Raw genomic sequence first — 23,100 nt, 5'->3', positions numbered from 1 at the left:
CAAGGCAGTTTGTATGTCAGGTTTGTATGTTTTCTTATCCTTAAAGTGATGTGTCCCACTTTAAATAATTCCAACAGCATGCTTTATCGTGAGTTTTGAAATAAAGAAAGTTATTTATTATTCAACACTTGCCCCATGTGACTGTGACTTTTCACTCTCATGTACTAAATACAATGAAAGATCAATGGGATTCATATATTTGTCCCCATCTATTGAGTTTTAATGTTAGTGTTGTCCATGGTGAAGGAGTAAACTGAACATTTGATATGTCATGAGATAACAAGGTGTAGAGCTGGATGAACACAGTAGAACACAGAACATAGAAAAGTACAGCACAGTACAGGCCCTTCGGCCCACGATTTTGTGCCGTGGAATAATCCTAATCCAAAAATAAAATAACCTAACCTATATTCCCCTCAATTCACTGCTATCCATGTGCATATCCAGCAGTCACTTAAATGTCACTAATGACTCCGCTTCCACGACTACCACTGGTAAACTATTCCATGCACTCACAACTCTCTGGGTGAAGAACCTCCCTCTGACGTCTCCTCTATACCTTCCTCCTAACACCTTAAAACTATGACCCCTCGTGGCAGTCAATCCTGCCCTGGGGAAAAGTCTCTGGCTATCGACTCTATCCATGCCTCTCATTACCTTGTACACCTTGATCAGGTCAGCTCTCTTCCTCCTTCTCTCCAGAGAGAAAAGTCTGAGCTCAGTCAACCTCTCCTCGTAAGACAAGCCCTCCAGTCCAGGCAGCATCCTGGTAAACCTCCTTTGCACCCTCTCCAAAGCCTCCACATCTTTCCTATAATAGGGCAACCAGAACTGCACGCAATATTCCAAGTGTGGTCTCACCAGGGTTTTGTAGAGCTGCAGCATAACCTCGCAGCTCTAAACCTCGATCCCGCTGTTAATGAAAGCCAAAACACCATATGCTTTCTTAACAACCTTATCCACCTGAATGGCAACTTTTATGGAGCTATGCACTTGAACACCAAGATCCCGCTGTTCCTCCACACTGCCGAGAATCCCTGCCTTTAATCCTATATTCAGCATTTAAGTTCGACCTTCCAAAATGCATCAGTTCACATTTATCCAGGTTGAGCTCCATCTGCCAGTTCTCAGCCCAGCTCTGCATTCTATCAATGTCTCGCTGAAGCCTGCAATAGCCCTCGATACTATCAATGGCACCTCCAACCTTTGTGCCATCAGCAAACATACTAACACACCCCTCAACCTCCTCATCCAAGTCATTTATAAAAACTGCAAAGAGCAGAGGCCCAAGAACAGAGCCCTGCGGGTCACCACTCAGCACTGACCTCCAGGCAGAATACTTACCATCTACAACCACTCTCTGCCTCCTTTCAGCCAACCAATTCTGAATCCAGACAGCCAAATCACCCTGTATCCCATACCTCCTGACTGTATGAATGAGCCTGCCGTGGGGAACCTTATCAAATGCCTTGCTGAGGTCCATGTACACCACATCCACTGCTCGACCCTTGTCAAACTTTCTCATGACTTCCTCAAAGAACTCAGTAAGATTTGTAAGGCATGACCTGCCCCTCACAAAGTCATGCTGACTCCCTTTAATCACGCTATTGTTTTTCAAATTGTCATAAATCCTATCCCTCAGAGTTCTTTCCAAAACCTTGCTGACCACAGACGTAAGACTGACTGGTCTGTAATTTCCAGGGATTTCCCTATTCCCTTTCTTGAAAACAGGAACAACATTTGCCTCCCTCCAATCTTCCGGTATGACTCCCATGGAGAGTGAAGAAGCAAAGATCTTCACCAGCGGCTTAGCAACCTCCTTTCTTGCTTCCCGGAGCAACCTAGGATAAATCTGGTCTGGCCCTGGGGACTTATCAATCTTAATGTTTGCCAAAATTTCCAGCACATCAACTTCCTCAATCTTTATCTGTTCAAGCCTGTTTTCCTGCTCCTCAAAGTTCTCATTCATAACAAGGCCCCTTTCCTGAGTGAAAACTGAAGCAAAAAACTCATTTAGGGCTTCCACTATCTGCTCAGACTCCACGCACAAGTTCCCTACGCTATCCCTGATCGGCCCTACCTTCTCCTTGATCATTCTCTTATTCCTCATGTATGAGTAAAATGCCTTCGGGTTCTCCCTAATCCTTCCTGCCAAGCCTTTTTCGTGCCCCCTCCTGGCCCTCCTCAGTCCACTTTTGAGCTCCTTTCGAGCAAGCCTGTAATCCTCTAAAGCTGTGCTAGACCCTTGCTTCCTCTACCTTACGTATGCTGCCTTTTTCTTTTTGACAAGAAGCACCTCTGTACCCGTCATCCAAGGCTCCTTAATCTTACCCCTTCTTACCTGTCTCAGAGGAACAAATTTATACATCACTCGCAACTACTGCTCCTTAAACAGCCTCCACATGTCTGCTGTGCCCTTTCTGTGGAACAATTGCTCCCAATCTGTACTTCTCAACTCCTGTCTGATAGCGTCATAGTTTTCTTTACCCCAGTTAAATATCTTTCCCTGGTAACTGCTCCTTTCCCTTTCCATGGCTATGGTAAATGTGAGGCTGTTGTGGTCACTGTCGCCAAAGTGTTCTCCCACCACGAGATCTGACACCTGTCCTGGCTCATTGCCAAGCACCAAATCCAAAATGGCCTCTCCCCTCATCGGCCTGTCCACATACTGAGTAAGGAAACCCTCCTGAACACTCCTGACAAAAACGGCTCCATCCAAACCATCTGCACTAAGGAGGTTCCAATCTATATTGGGAAAGTTGAAGTCACCCATAACAACCCTGCTACGTTTGCACTTTTCAACAATCTGCCGGCCAATGAGTTCTGTCGGCCAAGCAGCATCAGAGGAGCAGGAAAGCTGACGTTTTGGGTCTTGACCCATTTTCTGAAGAAGGGTCTAGGCCTGAAACAGCAACTTTCCTGCTCCTCTGATGCTGCTTGGCCTGCTGTGTTCATCCAGCTCTACACCTTGTTATCTCAGATTCTCCAGCATCTGCAAGTCCTACTATCTCTGAAACAAATTAATATGTCATTGTCTCTTTTGTTGACAATCCTTCCTGCAACAAAGGGCTGTGAGAATATCACAAATGTCTATTTATCGTGTTTATTTATACACTGACTCAAATTTCAGAACTGTCTGGAGCTGGAATTCTCAGGAAGTTGGTATTTCAGTGAACATGAGTTAGAACATACGGGGGAAGATGCCTAATCCTTTTTTCAAAGTGTAATTGCTTATTACCTCAGCTATGTAACTGTTTTACAGCTGGTTTGACGATTTTCAGATGGCCTTTCCCTCTGAAGAGCCTCCACTGTTACTTTAAGATAGAGCTGTCTTATCTATGTGATCCGAAACAAGTCCAAAATCCTTTTCCTATTGAGCAGGTATGTTAGGGTAATAAACGTTCTGAGCTGCAGCTTTTCACACACTGAGTGTTTGACACTGCAAAGCTATGTGTGTTTACATGTAGGGCAGCTACAATACAATGAAAGATCAATGGGATTCATTTATTTGTCCCCATTCATTGAGTTTTAACAGTGTTATGTTATGTGTGTTTACATGTAGGGCAGCTACAATACAATGAAAGATCAATGGGATTCATTTATTTGTCCCCATCCACTGAGTTTTAACAGTCATGTTGTCCAGGACGAAGGAGTAAGCTGAACATTTGATATGTCATTGTCTCTTTTATTGACAATACTTCCAGCAACAAAAGGCTGTGTGAATTTCACAAATGTCTATTTACCGTGCTTATTTATATATTTGCTCAACTTTCAGAACTGCCTGGAGCTGATACTGCCAAAGAACATGTGGTATGCTGCTCTTATTTTAACTGCCGTTGTGCTCACAGTGATTTTAAAATGTAGCATTAAAATGTGTATGTCTGTACTGGACATGACACCTTTCATAAGTTCAAATATGTTCAAAGTAACTTTAGTTTAAAAAAAGCAACCTACCGCCATCATATTCACAAGTTTGAGTTAACATATGCAACCTAGAAGTCAATTTGTACAAAAAAAACACCAATCTGGTCAGTTAGAGATAGTAAGAACTGCCGATGTTGGAGTCTGAGATAACACAGCAGGCCAGGCAACATCAGGGGAGCAGGAAAGTTGGCTTTTCAGGTCGGGACCCTTCTTCAGAAATTTCTGATGCTGCCTGGTCTGCTGTGCTCCTCCAATCTGGTCAGTTAGATGTTTGTGTGTGTGTGTGTGTGTGTGTGTGTGTTGCATTATTGGTTTGAGGACAGATATATTATCAGCTCCATATTCTTCTACTTTCACTGGTCAATGCAGTTTTCCAGCCTGGAGCCAGATCTAAGTAGAATTGGTAAATCTGGTGATGGCTCTTTAAGAAAAAACAAAGGGCCTCTGGCTCTGCCGCAACTAGATACTTTGCTTGCTTTATATTGTTGACAATAGCCGACGATATTTGTTAATCAGAGGCAAGTTTTCACAGAGTTGAATATGTCAGATACACAGAAAGTCAATGTTATGATTGGCACACAGATGTACAGGGCTCTTTTATTCAGCACATTCATTTGTCGTTGTTAAAAAGCTGAATGATTGTGTTGGATAATGGTCAGTCAAATTATAAGTGATTATAAGTCAGTCAGACTTTCCTGGAATTTGTTACACTGCTATAGATTGTAGCATGTTACCCTTTGTTTGTTAACATAAGTTAATTTAAAATATCACTGGTCCGATGTCACAGAGCTGACTCTGAAACTATAGTCATGTTTGATGATGAAGTAAAGCATACCTATGAATCGTTAAAAAACAACAGGAAGAAACATCTGGGGATACATCTATCCTATTTTTGTTGGGGTTTCTGCTGAAGCAGGAGATTCACTGTTCTGAAGCATCAATTCAAACACAGCTTATAATTAAAGTTTCACCTGGAAGAATAGCAATTATATGTAAAAGAATGAAAACGTCCATAAACTATAGTCTAAGGAGCTAAGGAGCCAGTCAAGCAAAACAAACTGAAGTTATTGATATCCCACAAGCCAATTAAATACTCTTCATGTTGAACTTAACAATGGGACATTCGCAGAATTCACAATTACATGGATTGTGACAAGAACGGAACGGGAGAATTATATAAAACTGGTTCTTTGTACTTGAATTCAAAAATGCCGAAGCTTCTGAGCTCGGTCCTGAAATATGATTAATATACACAGCTGTAACCGCAAACTATTGCAAGCTGTTTAAAGACACACCTACCATTCAGTGCACATAGGAAATTTTAGACACAACTTTCAACATTTAACAGCCTTGTTGATTTCATAGAATTCCTACAGTGCAATCGGCCCATTGTATCTCCACCAACTCTCTGAACAATCATTTGACCCAGTGCCATTCTCCAATCATGCCTCTGTAACTTGCATATCCTTCCTTTGCAAGTAATAGTTCAAATTCCTTTTGAGTACATCAATTGAATTTTTTTCCACCCCAGGCAGCGCATTCCTGATCTTGACTACTCACTTCACACAAAAAGATCTTCCTCTCATTGCTTTGACTTCCTTTGCCAACTATTTTAATTCTGTGCTCTCTCATCTTTTCATAGGTGAGAATAGTTCTTTCACTCCCCCTTTGAATGCCTCACTTACTTGGAAATCATTTTTATTGACTACACACCACAAAGGGAGAATGGGTGAAATTTAAATGTTAAGTGCTTTCCCTTCTTAAACCTGAAAAAATCATCCATTGCTTGACTTCCCCCTTTCCCTTTTTATTCCCAAACCCTGATTTTCAATTAGTTTCAGATTCCAATTTGCGAAGACATTTAAGATGACATCAAAGACGTGGCTCATTAACCAAACATTCAAAATGCACCTGATAACACAATGTAGAGCTGGAGGAACACGGCAGGCCAAGCAGCATCAGAGGAGCAGGAAAGCTGACGTTTCGGGCCTAGACCCTTCTTCAGAAATGGGGGAGGGGAAGGGTGCTCTGAAATAAATAGAGGGGTGGTGGCGATTTGCAGGTAGGTAGTGGTGGGGATTGGAGGTAGGAGGAGCAGATAGGTGGGAGAGAAGATGGACAGATCAAGGAGGTGGTTATGAGAGGGGGGCCTGGCCTTGGGATGAGGTCGGGGTGGGGAGATTTTGGAGCAAGTAAAGTCCACATTGAGACCATTGGGTTGCAGGCTCCCAAGGTGGAATATGAGGTGCTGCTCCTCCAGTTTCCAGGTGGAGGAGGCCCAACATGGACATGTCATCTAGGGAGTGGGAAGGGGAGTTGAAGTGGTTCGCGACCGGAAAGTGTTGTCGTTTATCGCGAACCGAGCATAGGTACTCTACAAATCAGTCTCCAAGCTTCTGCTTGGTCTCACGGATGTAGAGGAAGCCATATCGGGAACAGCGGATACAATAGACCATATTAGCAGGTGAACATCTGTTTGATGTGGGAGGTTTTCTTGGGGCCTGGGATGGAGGCAAGGGGGGAGGTGTAGGGGCAGGTGTAGCACTTCCTGCGGTTGCAGGGAAAAGTGCCAGGGGTGTAAGGCTAGTGGGAAGCGTGGAGTGGACGAGGGAGTCATGGAGAGACCGGTCCCTCTGAAGGCAGGTAATGGTGAGGAGGGAAATATAGCCTTGGTTGTGGGGTCAGATTGTAGGTGGTGGAAGTGGCGGAGAATGATGCGTTGAATCTGGAGGTTCACCCCATTAACCTCCGGATTTAACGTATCATTTCCAGCCACTTCCACCATCTGCAGTCTGACCCCACAACCAAAGCTACAATTCCCTCCTCACCATTATCTGCCTTCAGAGGGGCCACTCTCACTGCGACTCCTTTGTCTGCTCCACGTTCCCCACTAGCCCCACCACCCCGGCGCTTTTCCCTGCAACCGCAGGTGTGCTACACCTGCCCCTACACCTCCCCCCTCGCCCCCAACCCAGGCCACAGGAAAACCTTCCACATCAAACAGATGTTCACCTGTACATCTGCTAATATGGTCTATTGTATCCGCTGTTCCCGATGTGGCTTCCTCTACATCGGTGAGATCAAGCGGACAATTTGTACAGTACCTATGCTCGGTTCGCGACAAACGACAACACATTCAAGTCGCAAACCACTTCAACTCCCCTTCCCACTCCCTCGATGACATGCCCACCCCGGGCCTCCTCCAGTCTCACAATGACGCCACCCAGAAACTGGAGGAGCAGCACCTCATATTCCACCTTGAGAGCCTGCAACCCAATGGTCTCAATGTGGACTTTACTTGCTCCAAAATCTCCCATCCCGACCTCATCGCAAGACCAGCACCCCCCCCCATCCCAGCCTCATTGACCTGTCCATCTTCTCTCCCACCTGTCTGCTCCTCCCACCTCATTGACCAATCCCCACCACAACCTACCTGCTATCACCCTCTCTATTTATTTCAGAACCCCCTTCCCATCCCCGAAACAAGAGCTTTCCTGGTCCTCTGATGCTGCCTGGCCTGCTGTGTTCCTCCAGCTCCACACTGTGTTATCTCAGACTCTAGCAGCGGCAGTTCTTACCGTCTCAAAATGCAGGTGAATTGCTTTCCTGCTCCATTCACACACATGAACACTCTGGATATTAAGAGAAATAAGACAGGTGAGGGCAGAAGTTATAAATTAAATGATTCATTAATCAGTTCACATGAATTATAACTTTACCGAGGTAATTTTTCAATAACAATTCCTGCAACAAGCTGGCTCAGTAGTTTGTGATAATGGGAACTGCAGATGCTGGAGAATCCGAGATAATAAAGTGTGGAGCTGGATGAACACAGCAGGCCAAGCAGCATCTCAGGAGCACAAAAGCTGACGTTTCAGGCCTAGGCCCTTCATCAGCGAGCCTGCTGTGTTCATCCAGCCTCACATTTTATTATCTTGGCTCAGTAGTTTTCATTATTCCAGTCAACAACTTGGAGACAGAGATGAAATATCTGAGACAGGCTGCCAACACACCCTGCAATCCTGCTGTGGGACAAACAGAAACTAACATGAACTCTCAGAGATAATGGGAACTGCAGATGCTGGAGAATCCAAGATAATAAAGTGTGGGGCTGGATGAACACAGCAGGCCAAGCAGCATCTTAGGAGCACAAAAGCTGACGTTTCAGGCCTAGACCCTTCATCAGAGAGATGAAGGTTCTAGGCCCGAAACATCAGCTTTTGTGCTCCTGAGATGCTGCTTGGCCTGCTGTGTTCATCCAGCTTCACACTTGGTTATCATGAACTCTCAGAATTGTATATTTAAATAACTCAACCAGCTTTGAGCTCGGAGATGTAACAATTTAAAGAATAAAAGTCTTGTCTTTGATTTGGATTATTTTTGAGTATTAAAAGGAACATGACTTCTCAGATTAATGCTTAAAACCTTTGGACTCTTTGAAATAGGGAAATATCCGGCATAAGAAATGTTGCCATCTGAATATGAGTAAATTATAAGTTAGTAATGTTCTTCTCTTTGTGCATTGGGTTTTGCCTAATAATAATGCCACATCAGCTGGAAATTCTGGTGTCGCTCAGTTGAAAACACCTTTGCTCAAGAGTATGAAGGTCACATGTGCAAATCTGCATTCCAGTAACTTGACCAGAGCGAAACAAATCTAGACTAATTTTCCAAGGTAATACTGAAGTGAGGGCTGCATTTATGGGCAATGTCAGTCAAAGCGGAGCAACGCATCCGTAGAAACATGCCACATTCTGTGACGACTAATTGTATTTGGTCTTTTTTCGAACTAAAATCCTCAGAACAGCACACATTATCCCCAGCCTATACGCCACACCGAACACCGGTTGTAGGGAAAAATTGTAAGACTGATTCATGCAGGCTTACGCACACTCCCTTGAAGAACAGGTTTCTACTGAGTGAAGAGGTTAAAATTGTATCAGTGATAATGGGAACTGCAGGTGCTGGAGAATCCGAGATAATAAAGTGTGAGGCTGGATGAACACAGCAGGCCAAGCAGCATCTCAGGAGCACAAAAGCTGTCGGGCCTAGACCCTTCATCAGAGTTTCTACTGAGTGAAACTTTATTTCTCATCGTTCTGTGATGATGTCGGATGTGATTAATAATAAAAGAATATTTTACTCTTGCTTGTGAGATTTTGACACAACTAGTAACAACTGCCAACTTTTTTTGAGCCGGCTCAAATTAATACATTTTTGTGGCTTCCTATTGCACTCTGTAAGATTTAGAATGAAATGTTCTTTGTAATAAGACTGCGATCAAACTGGAGGTTCATGTACATTCAAAATGATCAGAAAGGCTAACAAACAGTGGCCTCTGTTTCTCAAGTAGTAAAATACAACAGGTTCAAAGACACAATTCATCGAGACAAGGTTTTGGTTAGAGCACACCTGGGGGACAGAACCTAACTGTATTTCTAAAAATTCATTAACAGGATACTTGTCTTGGAATATGTGCAGTGTAGATTTACCAAAACAGTCAACAGGAAATTACACAGATTCAGATTGTATTTCCTAAAATTAAAAGGTTGGGGTGATTTGATGAAGTTACTAAGAGAAATTGAAAGTCCAAAGACAAAGAATTTCAATGGTAGTCTAGGGCTTTGGGACATGGAGTGAAATTAAGAATTCTACATCTACAGGTGCTAGATGTTCGAAAGCATCTTGTTTAAATGGTAATTTGGCTGCAATTAGATAAATTTTAAAGCCGAAATGAAGGGATGTTTGTGATCCAAAATTCTTCATAGATATGAGACAAAGAGAGAGTTAGGTCATAGATGAGCCATAGTCTCAGTAAATTGCAGCACGGGTTCAAAGGTGAAATGGTCTCCTCCTGTTCCTACATTCCAAAGTCTGTTCTTCATTTGAGCACGATCACCTCTTTCACTCCTACCAGTCTGAATGGTGCAGCTGCAGAGGTACTCTACAGTTGCTTAACTTTTACCTTTCTCGAAAACAAAAGGGAACCTGAGGGTTACAGTAAAATATATTGGTTTCAAAAAAAAATAAAAGTACCATTATTTCAATTTCCCAAAAGAACAAAGCAAGACAACATAAACTAAAGGGCACAATTCTAAACGAGGCGCAGGAGCAGAGCTATGTGCTCACCAACTATTAAAGGGAGTAAGCAGGTTGACAAAATGATTTTAAAAGGCTAACAGAATCTTTGGCCTCAAAACAGAAGCATAATATTCAAAATCAAAGTTGTATTGAACCTTTATAAACACTGGTCCAATCTCAACAGGAATCGGGTGTCTAATTTTGGACCCCACACTTTTGAAAGGACAGCACACTGATTCACAGCACCAGGGACCAAAATTTGATTCCACCCTTGGGGTGACCATCTCTGCACAGCTTGCATGTTATCCTTGCATCTGTGTGGGTTTCCTCCCACAAACCAAAGATGTGTACGTAAGGTAGATTGGCCACACTAAATTGCCCCATTGAGTCCAGGGATGTGTAGATCAGGTGTGTTAGTTATGGGAAATGCAGGGTTACATGGGTTGAGTCTGGTTGGGATGCTCTTCAAAGGGTCGATGTGGACTTGTTGAGCTGACTGGCCTGTTTCCACGCTGTACGGAGTTGATGATGAAAGGCCATGATGAGGATGCATAAGAATTGTTTCAGAAATGAAGGATTTCAGTAACTTATCATGTTGGGCCACCTTCAACCTAACTATCTTTACTATAGAGAAGGGTGCAATAGGATTTGACAGAGCTGCTCACACTCATATAGGGTCTTAACAGAATACAGAAAAGTTGGTACCATCAGCAGAAAGCTCAAGCACTAGCGAACACCAATTAAAAATAAAACTGATACAAAAACCTTTTTGTTTTTAATGAAAATAGTGGGTGGTCAGCATCCTGAATTCACAAAGGGAATGCTGGAGGCAAATGTCGTTCTGAGTTTCAAGAAAACTAGATTAGTACCTGCAGCGTTATGAGGAAGGGGAAAAAAAATCACTAGATTATTCATGAGTGATCTGGAAACAACAGTGAAAATGGCCTGTTTCTGTTTTGTAAACATTCTACTCCAGTAAATTGCACAGGAGCTCCCTCTTGTGGCCAGTTAATTGCCCAAATGTCAAAAACACCAGAATAGAGACGAAGATAATAAAGTGTGGGGCTGGATGAACACAGCAGGCCAAGCAGCATCTCAGGGGCACAAAAGCTGACGTTTCGGGCCTAGACCCTTCATCAGAGAGGGGGATGGGGAGAGGGTTCTGGAATAAATAGGGAGAGGGGGGGAGGCGGACCGAAGATGGAGAGAAAAGGAGAGGTGGAGAGGAGAGTATAGGTGGGGAGGTAGGGAGGGGATAGGTCAGTCCAGGGAAGACGGACAGGTCAAGGAGGTGGGATGAGGTTAGTAGGTAGGAGATAGAGGTGCGACTTGGGGTGGGAGGAAGGGATGGGTGAGAGGAAGAACAGGTTAGGGAGGCAGAGACAGGTTGGACTGGTTTTGGGATGCAGTGGGTGGAGGGGAAGAGCTGGGCTGGTTTTGGGATGCAGTTGGGGAAGGGGAGATTTTGAAACTGGTGAAGTCCACATTGATACCATTGGGCTGCAGGGTTCCCAAGCAGAATATGAGTTGCTGTTCCTGCAACCTTCGGGTGGCATCATTGTGGCACTGCAGGAGGCCCACGATGGACATGTCATCTAGAGAATGGGAGGGGGAGTGGAAATGGTTTGCGACTGGGAGGTGCAGTTGTTTGTTGCAAACCGAGCGGATGTGTTCTGCAAAGCGGTCCCCAAGCCTCTGCTTGGTTTCCCCAATGTAGAGGTAGCCACACCGGGTACACAGTTGATAAAGATGAAGCTAGAACGCTTATTTGAAGTGGCAAATTTCACTTTATGGTATCCTATACACATGGCATCTACCACAAATATAATCAATAATTTATGGTTGCAAACCAGTTCTTTTTTCTAGAAAGGGTTGGTGATTCTTATAGATCAAAGTTTACATCCAGTTCAGCAGATCCATATTTGTGGGCTAATTCCAAGATTAAATCAATGAGATCAATTTTTTCTGCACACGCGATGCATTTCTCTCCCCAGTCTTCAAGGATCTTCTTTAGCTGGGCCACTCGCAGTCTGTGTAATTCAGCTTTCTTCAAATACAATTTCTTTTCTATGAGACACAGAACACAGAAAAACAATTCTGAAGACTCTATTATGAAACAAACCTGAGGCAGTTTAATACATGTTATTAATCTAAAAAGTGTATTGTATTCTCTGTTCATGTTTAATAGAGTCTATCTACATTGAATTGTCTGATGAGACATCAACAAGTAACACGTGAAAACACTCTTCTGTTCATGAGAAAACAGAATGTTGGTCAAAATTTTCTGTGTGAAATAAAAATGTAAATTTTGCATCAAAAAAATTATGAAGCAGCCTATTCTCCTATGACATTAATTCTGACTCGAGTTAGCAGGCATCAGCTGGTAACACTCTTGCCTGAGTGGGTTCAGATCCCACTCAAGGACTGGGACATGAAAATCAACAGTGCCAATCAAATGCAGTGCAACATTGGCAGAGGTGCAATCTTTTGGGTGAATCATCGATTTGATTCTTTATCTGCTCTCTCGGGTGAACATAAGAAATCCTGCGACCTAAATGTGAAGAGCAGCAAGGAACTTCCTGCCCTCTCCAGTGTCCCAGACAATACTAGTCCTCAGTTGACAAAAATCTTTTCTTATCATGCTATTATTACTTTGCAGTTTGCGGGAGCTTGCTGTGTACTACACTTAAGAATATTCTTAAGCGGTTGAGGTTCTTTCGGACTCACTCAGGTCACTATATAAACATGACCCAGCTCACTTGTGTAGTCCAAAGTTTTAATCTTTAGAGGTGTTATAATGTCTAAAGCAGATTGTTTAAAGGTATCTATAAAAATGAGCCACTCTCTGGAGGAGTAAGAAAAATCAATGAAAAGTTAGCAGTTGATAACATTTTGAATTTTGTTTTTATTATTTCAGCATTTAGCATCTATAATTCACTAACCACGTGTTTCGCGATGCCACTCAGTTCAACTAAAAGATTTATTGTTGCAGCAGGATGTGGGAGGACAATAATTTCACATTCCAAGCTATGTGTGACATGTTGTAGTGAGCACAGGTGGATACCCAAGTCTCCTCCATCAGAGTCCTATGTGGTCTAGCATACAACAATATCTTCAGCAAAGCCAATGTGTAAGAAGCATGTGACAATACCAACATTCAAAACAGTATGATAAATTAGCCACACATCCCTTGACCTTATTAAGCATCACAAGGTGTCACCATCATACATGTCCCGACACACACTCCTACTGAATGGTGCAAATTCTCACAATCTGTGTTTCTGAACCTCTCAACTAACTTTAGAATCATTCGTGGATGTTTTCTTCTTCTATGGCTTCAGAGTTGTGCCTTTGCACATAAAAGTCAACCAGACATCAGGGTTTTGCTTCAAAGCTAATTCTATACAACTACAATAAAAGCAAAGTAGTGTTGCCACTGGAAATCTGAAATAAGAGAAAAGGAAAGGTGAAAATCCTTAGCAGGTCAAAGGGCATCTGGACAGGTAGAGAGAGTGTTAATGTTTCAGGTCAATGGCCTTTCATCAGAGCTCAAATCACACACCGTCCTCTGATGACAGGGCAACTGTTACTCCTGTCGTGATTTAACAGCTTAGATTTTACAAAACGTGATTCACTACTGTTGTTTGAGGATTCAGGATCGAAGAAAAATGAATCAAATACATTTATTAACCCATCAGTTTCAGGGAATAATCTAAAATCCCCTGCAATCCAATATGATTTTTTCAGGCCTTTTTATTCCCATGTGTAGTTGAGTTTTATTATTTTCTTTTCCCACCTGTTCTTGTTTTTTTTAAAAATTGATGAAACATTAGATTTTGGCCAGGGAACAGACACTGGGAAAGTCATCTGTCTCCTTGGAAGAGTCACAATCTTTTACGTTGTTTTGTGTAGCAGGTAGGAGTCTCAGTTTAACATGTCATCTGAAAGATGGTTGCTCCTGATAAGTGTCTGCCTATATCATGTGCTCAAGTCCTGCAGCAAGGACTAATTGTATTACTCTGAAACTTGAGGAAATAATTCTATTTCTGAACTAAGTTCCAAAAGCCAGTAGATATCCTCTTATATAATCTGTTTATGATGTCATAAACATCAGGTATTACTTTTAGCTTCAATCCAGTAACAGTTCAAGATGCTAACGAAAAATATTTGAGATTTCAAAATGACTTGATTTTGTTGACTTCATAGTTCTTAAAATTTGAAATGTACCACCCAGCTACTTTTGATTAGTACAATCCTCTGCTGTTCCATTGTGATTTGTTGGTTTTATAAATGTGAAGTTTGAACCAATTCAAACAAGAGGAATTCATTTTGCCACAAGTATAATTTCTGAGATATATCAAGTATGCATATATCCATCACAAGTGTTGAAGAAGTACAGCTCAAAATAAAATTGTATCCAGAACAATTCACAGAGAAGGTAAAATTCATACCATATTTTAGCTCACATATCTGCATGTCTTTTGCTTTCAGCTTTTCACAGATTTTCTGTACTGGTACATGTGCACTCATTGGTCGTGCTACTTCATTCACAATTTTAGTTGCAGCATCGCTTGTTGCTCCGATATAGTAACACTGTAAACAAAAAAAGTAGACTACATACTCATATTCTGTAAATACACCAGAAAATCTTTTAGCAAACAATTACAACTACTGCTGACCAACTCTCTCCTAAGAAAATTACCGATTCACAGAAGGCAAAAAGTAATTAAAGAAATTGTATTATTTTATGGGCAAGTTGCTAACTGTCTGTCTTCAAATGAAACAGAGAAGACATTTCACAGTATACGTCCCAATTCTTAGCTTTTAACAATGTAACCAAACAAATGAGACAAAACTTCAACTTGCTACTTCATGACATAATCCACTGATGGTTCAATTTTGAATACATACTATACAAAATATGATGTAATCATACAAATTTCACAAAAGGATAATACCAATTATCTACATTAGAACTAAACCACTAACCCCACACTCCTGCTCTCCTCTCCAACCTTACTGTTTCTTATTTAGTTATCCAACTCCCCCTATGATAAGAATTACTGTTTCAATTGCAATGTCATTCATATTCTAAGTTTTTTAACCTTATCTTTTATTTAATTTTAAAATTGCACACATTTGTGCCCCTTGTTACCAATTGAATGGGAACACTTTCTCCCTTTTTGAAAATTCTGAAGTTACTAATTAGGCTTTCCACAAATTTCTCTTCTCAACTAAACAGTTTTAGGTTTGGAGGGTTTTGTATTACAACAATTTGCATTCCAATAAGCCTACATGATAATGATAAAGGAAAGGGTGCAGTCAAATTAACAACCACAGTTAAATGCATCTTACATCAAAAGATACTTACTAAGCGATGTTCCTTTCCTTTAGTGTGTTCGCACATTAGCATCAGTTCATTCACAACCATTGCAGGTGTAAAGTCCACATCCTGTGCTTTCAAATAGCTGTAAAACCTCTCCAGAAATCCAATGCATACTGAGAATTTTAGAAAGTGAAGAAAAATTTTTCAAAAATAAATATCAAATTGAAAAACAATAAAAAGAAAGAAAGATTTTGAAACCTACTTTAGATATTTAAATAATGATAATTGTTAAAAAACGTTCGACAACATAGACCTTTACTTCAAGGCGATAACTGACGTAAAGCTGTTGCAGTGTGCTCAATGAACCACACCTTTCTTCATTATCCAATAAATGCTTTTCATCTGTAATGTTAAATATCGGGCCTAGACCCTTCATCAGAGAGCTGATGAAGGATGATAGTTTCCTTGCCTAAAGGACATTAGTCTGCCCTCAAGAATGAGATGGTGAAGATAGTGATGGGAAATCACATTTAAAACATGAATCCAATCATTTAATCCTTTCATAATTACCTTTTGGCTTACTTAAGAAAGAAACATTATTAAGGGGAATACCATGCTAAGCACCCAACATCGAACAGCAATGTGATCAACACTCTCATGCAAATTAAATTCTACAGCCTATTGAAGTACTTGTTAAAACATGACATAAAAGGCTAGAAACAAGGTCTTTTTAGAAGAAGTGCTGGGAAAAGTCCCCAGTTAAATAAAGAATTCAAAATTCTGTGCATTTCAATTTATATTGGTAGAATAAGTCTCACGTCTGTCGTCTGCAAGGTGTTAGAAAGGATTCTGAGGGATAGGATTTATGACCACCTGGAAGAGCACGGCTTGATCAAATACAGTCAACACGGCTTTGTGAGGGGCAGGTCATGCCTCACAAACCTTATCGAGTTCTTTGAGGATGTGACTAGAAAAGTTGATGAGGGTCGAGCTGTGGATGTGGTGTATATGGACTTCAGTAAGGCATTTGATAAGGTTCCCCATGGTAGGCTCATTCAGAAGGTCAGGAGGAATGGGATACAGGGGAACGTAGCTGTCTGGATACAGAATTGGCTGGCCAACAGAAGACAGCGAGTGGTAGCAGAAGGAAAATATTCTGCCTGGAAGTCAGTGGTGAGTGGTGTTCCACAGGGCTCTGTCCTTGGGCTTCTACTGTTTGTAATTTTTATTAATGACTTGGATGAGGGGATTGAAGGATGGGTCAGCAAGTTTGCAGACGACACAAAGGTCAGAGGTGTCGTTGACAGTATAGAGGGCTGTTGTAGGCTGCAGCGGGACATTGACAGGATGCAGAGATGGGCTGAGAGGTGGCAGATGGAGTTCAACCTGGATAAATGCGAGGTGATGCATTTTGGAAGGTTGAATTTGAAAGCTGAGTACAGGATTAAGGATAGGATTCTTGGCAGTGTGGAGGAACAGAGGGATCTTGGTTTGCAGATACATAGATCCCTTAAAATGGCCACCCAAGTGGACAGGGTTGTTAAGAAAGCATATGGTGTTTTGGCTTTCATTAACAGGGGGATTGAGTTTAAGAGTCGTGAGATCTTTTTGCAGCTCTACAAAACTTTGGTTAGACCGGACTTGGAATACTGCGTCCAGTTCTGGTCGCCCTATTATAGGAAAGATGTGGATGCTTTGGAGAGGGTTCAGAGGAGGTTTACCAGGATGCTGCCTGGACTGGAGGGCTTATCTTATGAAGAGAGGTTGACTGAGCTCGGTCTCTTTTCATTGGAGAAAAGGAGGAGGAGAAGGGACCTAATTGAGGTATACAAGATAATGAGAGGCATAGATAGAGTTGATAGCCAGAGACTATTTCCCAGGGCAGAAATGGCTAGCACGAGGGGTCATAGTTTTAAGCTGGTTGGAGGAAAGTATAGAGGGGATGTCAGAGGCGGGTTCTTTACACAGAGTTGTGAGAGCATGGAATGCGTTGCCAGCAGCAGTTGTGGAAGCAAGGTCATTGGGGTCATTTAAGAGACTGCTGGACATGCATATGGTCACAGAAATTTGAGGGTGCATACATGAGGATCAATGGTCGGCACAACATTGTGGGCTGAAGGGCCTGTTCTGTGCTGTACTGTTCTATGTTCTATGTTCTATATTACAAACTTCCAGTTGGTCTTCAAGTAACATTACTCAATTACAATTGTACGTCCTGTTACAAATCTTACAACATAAAACATATAGGTTAAAAGTCAGCTATTTATATTATTGGTTTTCCTGTCAACAAGCAAATGTGTGTTACCGAAGCTCAAGTTTCATTTTGTACAATTTTTAATTAACAGGTTGGAATCAACTTGGTTTGGAACGGCCTGTGCAACGCTTTCTTAAAGTAAGAGAATCCCTACGGTGAGGAACAGGCCATTCAAGAAGGATGTGGGAATCCTTAGATATAAACCACAAAAAGCTGCGATCCAAGTGCACCAGGTAATGGGGAAGGCAGACAGAATTGTTGACCTTTATTTCAAAGTGAATGGAATATTAGAAGAGTCTTGTCAGAACTACATAAGGCACTAGCCAGGCCACACTCAGAATACTGAACAGTTTTAGTCTCTTTGTCTAAGGAACAATGTACTGGCAATCCAGAAGATTCACTACATTTATCCTGGGCATGGAAGTATTTTCTTGAGGACAGGTTAAGTAGGTTGGGCCTATACACATTGAATTTAGAAGAATGAGAGGTGACCTTATTGAAGCATTAGATTCTTAAGGGCCTCACTGGGTAGATATAGATAGGTCCCCGTTACAGAGATCAAGTGAGAGAGCATAATCTGAGTAAGGGGTCACCATTTAAGACAGAGATGAAGAGCAGTTTCCTCTCTTAGAAGGGAGTAAATTTGTGGAATTCTTTACCTCAGAAGGCTGAGGCAGACAGATTTTTAACCAGTAAGGAAATCAAGGGTTAGGAAGGGTCAGATGAAGGGTCTAGGCCAGAAACGTCAGCTTTTGTGCTCCTGAGATGCTGCTGGGCCTGCTGTGTTCATCCAGCCTCTCATTTTATTATCCTACATCTTGTAGTTCAGCAACCTAATCTTCACATTCTCTTGTGTGGTGAAGTCAAGGGTACAACATTTGCAGCATTTTCAATAATCCTTTTGAGATATCACCTCTTCAGAAATGTTAAAAAGATTGTTCAGGAAGAAGTTTTTCTTTCTGAGCCTTTGCTATTTCTCATCATACATCCTCAAGATTACTCATTATCCAGTTTTGAAATAACGCTTCTTAATAAAGTCACCACCATGGTTCTGTTTCATTGCTGATTTTGAATAGGGCACTGTTTAAATGTTTTCAATTCCCTGAGCGCTCAGCATCCATTAACTTACTGAAGATAAGTCAGTGCCTCAAAAACCTGTTTGATGCATTTTTGAAAGAGGAGAAAATATCTTTGTTCCCTGAAAAGTTTAAGCCCTCAAAGCCTGTCTGACAATCTATTCACATTTACATCAGTGCTATTCCACCAACGAACAAAGGAAGTTCAAGGTTTATACGATTGGGGAATGAGCTAAGAAGCATATTTTCATGAAATGAGATTATGCTGAGATTAAAAACAACAGTGCTTATACACTGAATGGAAGTTTCTTTGATGCTGTGAAATTGCAGTGTGATGTATAAGTATACATTTGCAAGTGATTAGATTGCTTTAAGTACTTAAATTGGAGAGTGATACGCTCAAAGTATTTAAACACATGAAAAGTGAGACTGGTAGAAATAAGCTGGCCCGCAGGGGATGTTCTAGAACGAGGAGCCTTCAATACAAGATCAAATACAAGAGATATGGAAACCAGAACTAAGAGAATGTCTTTAGAATTAAGAGGCTGTGGAATCAGTTCCAGGGTTATAGTTCAGGTAAAATTAGGTCAACATTTAAAATTAATTTGGATAACAGAATAGGGATAAAAAAGTAATAAAATGATCTGCTTAAGTGAAGACTAAATAGTGACGGTGGCTGTGACAGTATTGTGAATTCCTAATTTTTTTTTTGTTAAATTAATTTAACAGCGATACTAGTTAAACAGAATACATTTCCCTTCACGTTGATGTCTGAGCTAATAACGTAACAGTCACACAACGGGTGGCAGAACTTTGGAACTCTTGCACAAATGGCAGTTGATGCTCAGTTGTTAGTTTTAGATCTGAGATAGATAATCTTTTATCAAGTACAAGGGATATGGAGTTAGGCCACAGATCAGCCACGATCTTATTTGTTGAACACGCTCAAGGGACTGAATGTCAAAATCCTGTTCTTATCCTAGACACATGTAATCATTCTTGCAAAAACAAACAAACAGTCATAAAAAAAAATGGTATTTCAGGGACAACTTTATAAACATGAAGACTAAACTGGAGTACTGCCATTTTAGTTCACAACCTGGATTTCAATTTTTATCGTCTGAAAACTGCTCTCTACTGACAACAATAGGTAACACAGTTTCAAGTTGTTTTCTGATGGGAAATGGGTATGAGCACACACCCATCTGTTATAGCAAAACTAAATCAGGCAACATCACTAAAGACTTGGTTCAGAAATGGAAAAAGGTATCAAAGGGCAATCGTCTGCGCATGACCAACCAATACATTGTGAGGAAGGGTTACAGGAACTTTACAACACCTAAATCCATCACTATCCAACCAGGATGGAGGCTCAAATGGTATCATTTCAATCACCAATACACATCAGCCTTATTTTGCCAACTACAAAATTTTAAAAACTATTACAACACAAAGCAAAATATGTACTTTAAATACAACTGTGAACAAAGCAATTAGGATGGAATTATGCCTTTTTGAACATAAGACATTCAATATTTGACCTCAAATTTCTCCTACTATTGAGCAAGGGTACACGCTAAGGTTGGTGAGGTTGACTACTTCCACTGGTAAAATGCTGACTATTGACAATGAGCATAACAGGACTAATGAATACAATGACCAGAAAGAGAAACCAAAGCAAGCAGGAATTGTAGTATGAAGCCACAAAAGCACAGATCTGGATTGCACAAAAAGCTGTTGTATAAAGAGGCAACTGAATTCACGGATTAGTAATTAGGACTGCAAAAAGTTCCAAACAGAATAGAGTTTAGAGTAAGGATTTACTTGCTGGTTTTTAAAAAGAAACAAGATTTCAGATGTACACACTCACCAGTTACAAAAAAAAAGTTACAATGCACCACTTGCTGCATGCCAGTCTTTCTTCATGAATTTCATTGCCTGTGTGCTAAACATGCTTACATAAAGTCAAACAAGTTTAGAACAGTTACTTGCATGGTACAGCAACAAATTAGTTCATACCACATAGGGTTAATACTGATTGGAATAATTTATTACTACTTTTTTTGTTGCTTCAAATCATTTCAACCACCAGCAAGATGGATTGCTTTTTTTTTGATAAACATATAAAGTTGCATCTTTCATTACATTCCCTCATTTGGGAGGACAACAATCTATTAGTGCTGTTAAATGACTTCTGGTAGACATACAATGAACATTTCACTACCGTTAAGATATCTGAAAAGTTGTATAAGCAACATTACATTTTATAATTAGTGAAAACTTGCATCCCAAAATCATTAACGTGACTAAAGCTTGATTTTCCAGAAACCAACTGATTTTCCCTTATACTGTTATGTAATGGCTGCTGAAGTCAATAACTGGTATCAACAACATTATACGAACAGTTGACAATTTATAATTCTCTAAAAATTATGCATCAATTCTTGACATTTTTTCTCATCAGTACAGAAAACTTAAAGGTACAATTCCATTTCCACCTTGGATTTAACAAAAACTGTTCAAGGTAAGAGCGATTACAGGTAAAAAGAGGCCATTCGGCCCATCGTGTACTACTGGCTCCCCATAAGTACAATTTAGTCAGTCTAACCCCACAGCCTTTTTCAGAAACCCCTGTAATTTTTCTCTCTTTCAGGGGCTTATCAAAAAGTGTCTTTTATGGCCACGTTTGAATTTCTCCCCACCACGGAAGAAGGATATTTCGCAAGTATCCACTAGGTTAAAAATGTTGTTTCGTGTGTACGTGTTGATGCTTTTGCGAATAATCTTAAATTAGTGAAATCTGGCTTCAACCCTCTACAAATCAATCAGGTTTCCACACCTGCTCTGTCTAGACCCCTTTATTAATGCTCAATTTTATTTTATAATAAAAAGAGTGTAATCCAGTTTCTCCAACTTATCCACGTAGCTGCATTCCCTCAGCCCTGAAACCATTCTCAAATCTCTTCTGCAGTCCTATGAGAACCTTTACAACCTTTGGTTGAGGAGGAAGGGATGAAGAGAGAGAGAAAAAATTAACTCAAAAAACAATACTGTAGATGTTGGAAACCAAGAAGTAAAACAGAAGGCAATGAAAACACTCAGCATGTCAGGCAGCATGAGAAGAAAGACAAACAGTTGACATTTCAGGTTGATGAGTCAGAAGACCTAAGAAATGTTACATTTTCTGAAATTGAAACATGGGAAGATGGGGGAAAAGAGCAAAAGAAAAGGGAAGAGAAAGGAGATTAAATGACAAAAAGTGTCAATGATGCAAGTCAAAGGTAATGGAAATAGTAAAGAAAAAATGTTTTTTAAAAATTGTTGTCCATTATCAGAAACAAGTTGATTTGTTGATCCTCAGCTGGTCTGGCATCATCTGCAGAGAAAGAAACAATGTTTACTTTTAGGTTGGTGACATTTTATTCACACTAGGATAAAAAGGGAACTGAGACAGGTGGGGTAGAGTATTCTCGAGATAGTATTACTGGATCCCCAATTACAAAATCAGAATTACAAGATTACTGCATCAGGAGCTCAAATTCAGTTACTCTGATAAGTTTGGAACAAAACATTAGCATCAGTAATAGCGAACATAAAACCACAAGATTGTCACAAAAATCCATCTGAATCTCTTGCCTACAGTCAGGCCCTTAGCATAACCTGTAGCAGAGTTGATTCATAATTACCTTCTGACATGGCCCACAAACCATTCATTCACATTTGAGAAGTTGGTGGTAAGCTACTTTTAGATTGACATGGTCAATAACCAGCAATGCCCACATCCCATGAATGAATTTTAAAAATGTCTTCAACTTGAGAGTGCGGGGCGAAGGGGGCAAAAGGAAAGTTTGAAATTAAAAATCATTGACCTGAAACATTAACTTATTTTTCTCTCAACAGTCACTGCCTGATTTCTGTTTCAGATGATCCAGCAACCAGTGATTTGCCTTTTATCCTCTCACAACAATCTCGATCCCTCTTCCACAGCCACATATACCTCTCCAACAAAACCCACCCGCCACCCCCATCGCCCCTCTCACCCCAGCTTTGCCCTTCCCTCCCCATTTGTTTTTCCGGGGGTATGGCGTCTGCGACGAGCCGGGAGACGAGGCGATTGCCGCCGCTCACCTTCACATTCCCGCGGCTCCAAGGCCTCAGCGCCGGCGGCGACGAGCAGAAGGAGAAGCGGTTTCATGTCGGGGAACGCAAACCGCCTCCGGACGGCAACCGCCATGACCCTCCGCCCATTGGCGGGCACTGCACCAATCGATGCCCGTCTCTCACCGCTCACCGTCGTACGCATCTATCCCTCACTCCAATTGGTGCAAAACCAGCATACCCTCCAGCCCGCCCACCTCTGCTTCACCTCCTATATTACACAGTTCACTTCCATTGGAGGGAGGCGAACCAATAAAAAAGCTTCTCTCATTATTCACCGC

At 41.2% G+C, this 23,100-nt stretch overlaps 1 protein-coding gene across 2 annotated transcripts; it reads right to left on the bottom strand.

Moving 5' to 3' along the window:
* Window positions 1-11,769: 11,769 nt before the first annotated feature.
* Window positions 11,770-22,935, bottom strand: cdnf (cerebral dopamine neurotrophic factor). 2 transcript variants are annotated; one of them, XM_048554381.2, is made up of 5 exons: window positions 22,790-22,905; window positions 20,532-22,037; window positions 15,377-15,504; window positions 14,457-14,598; window positions 11,770-12,072 (listed from the first exon to the last, which is right to left on the bottom strand). In XM_048554381.2, exons 2-5 carry the CDS (start codon window positions 20,569-20,571, stop codon window positions 11,888-11,890), a joined length of 495 nt encoding a protein of 164 aa, XP_048410338.1. In that variant the 5' UTR covers window positions 20,572-22,037; window positions 22,790-22,905; the 3' UTR covers window positions 11,770-11,887. The 2 variants fall into 2 exon arrangements, with proteins under 2 accessions (XP_048410338.1, XP_048410337.1); XM_048554380.2 differs by lacking the exon at window positions 20,532-22,037 and having other exon boundaries at window positions 22,790-22,935.
* Window positions 22,936-23,100: the final 165 nt, after the last annotated feature.

Source organism: Stegostoma tigrinum, chromosome 25, assembly GCF_030684315.1.
Source record: "Stegostoma tigrinum isolate sSteTig4 chromosome 25, sSteTig4.hap1, whole genome shotgun sequence".
Taxonomy (NCBI): Eukaryota; Metazoa; Chordata; class Chondrichthyes; order Orectolobiformes; family Stegostomatidae; genus Stegostoma; species Stegostoma tigrinum.
Note: the sequence above shows the minus strand (reverse complement) of the source record. Positions and strands in the feature narration are given on the sequence as shown.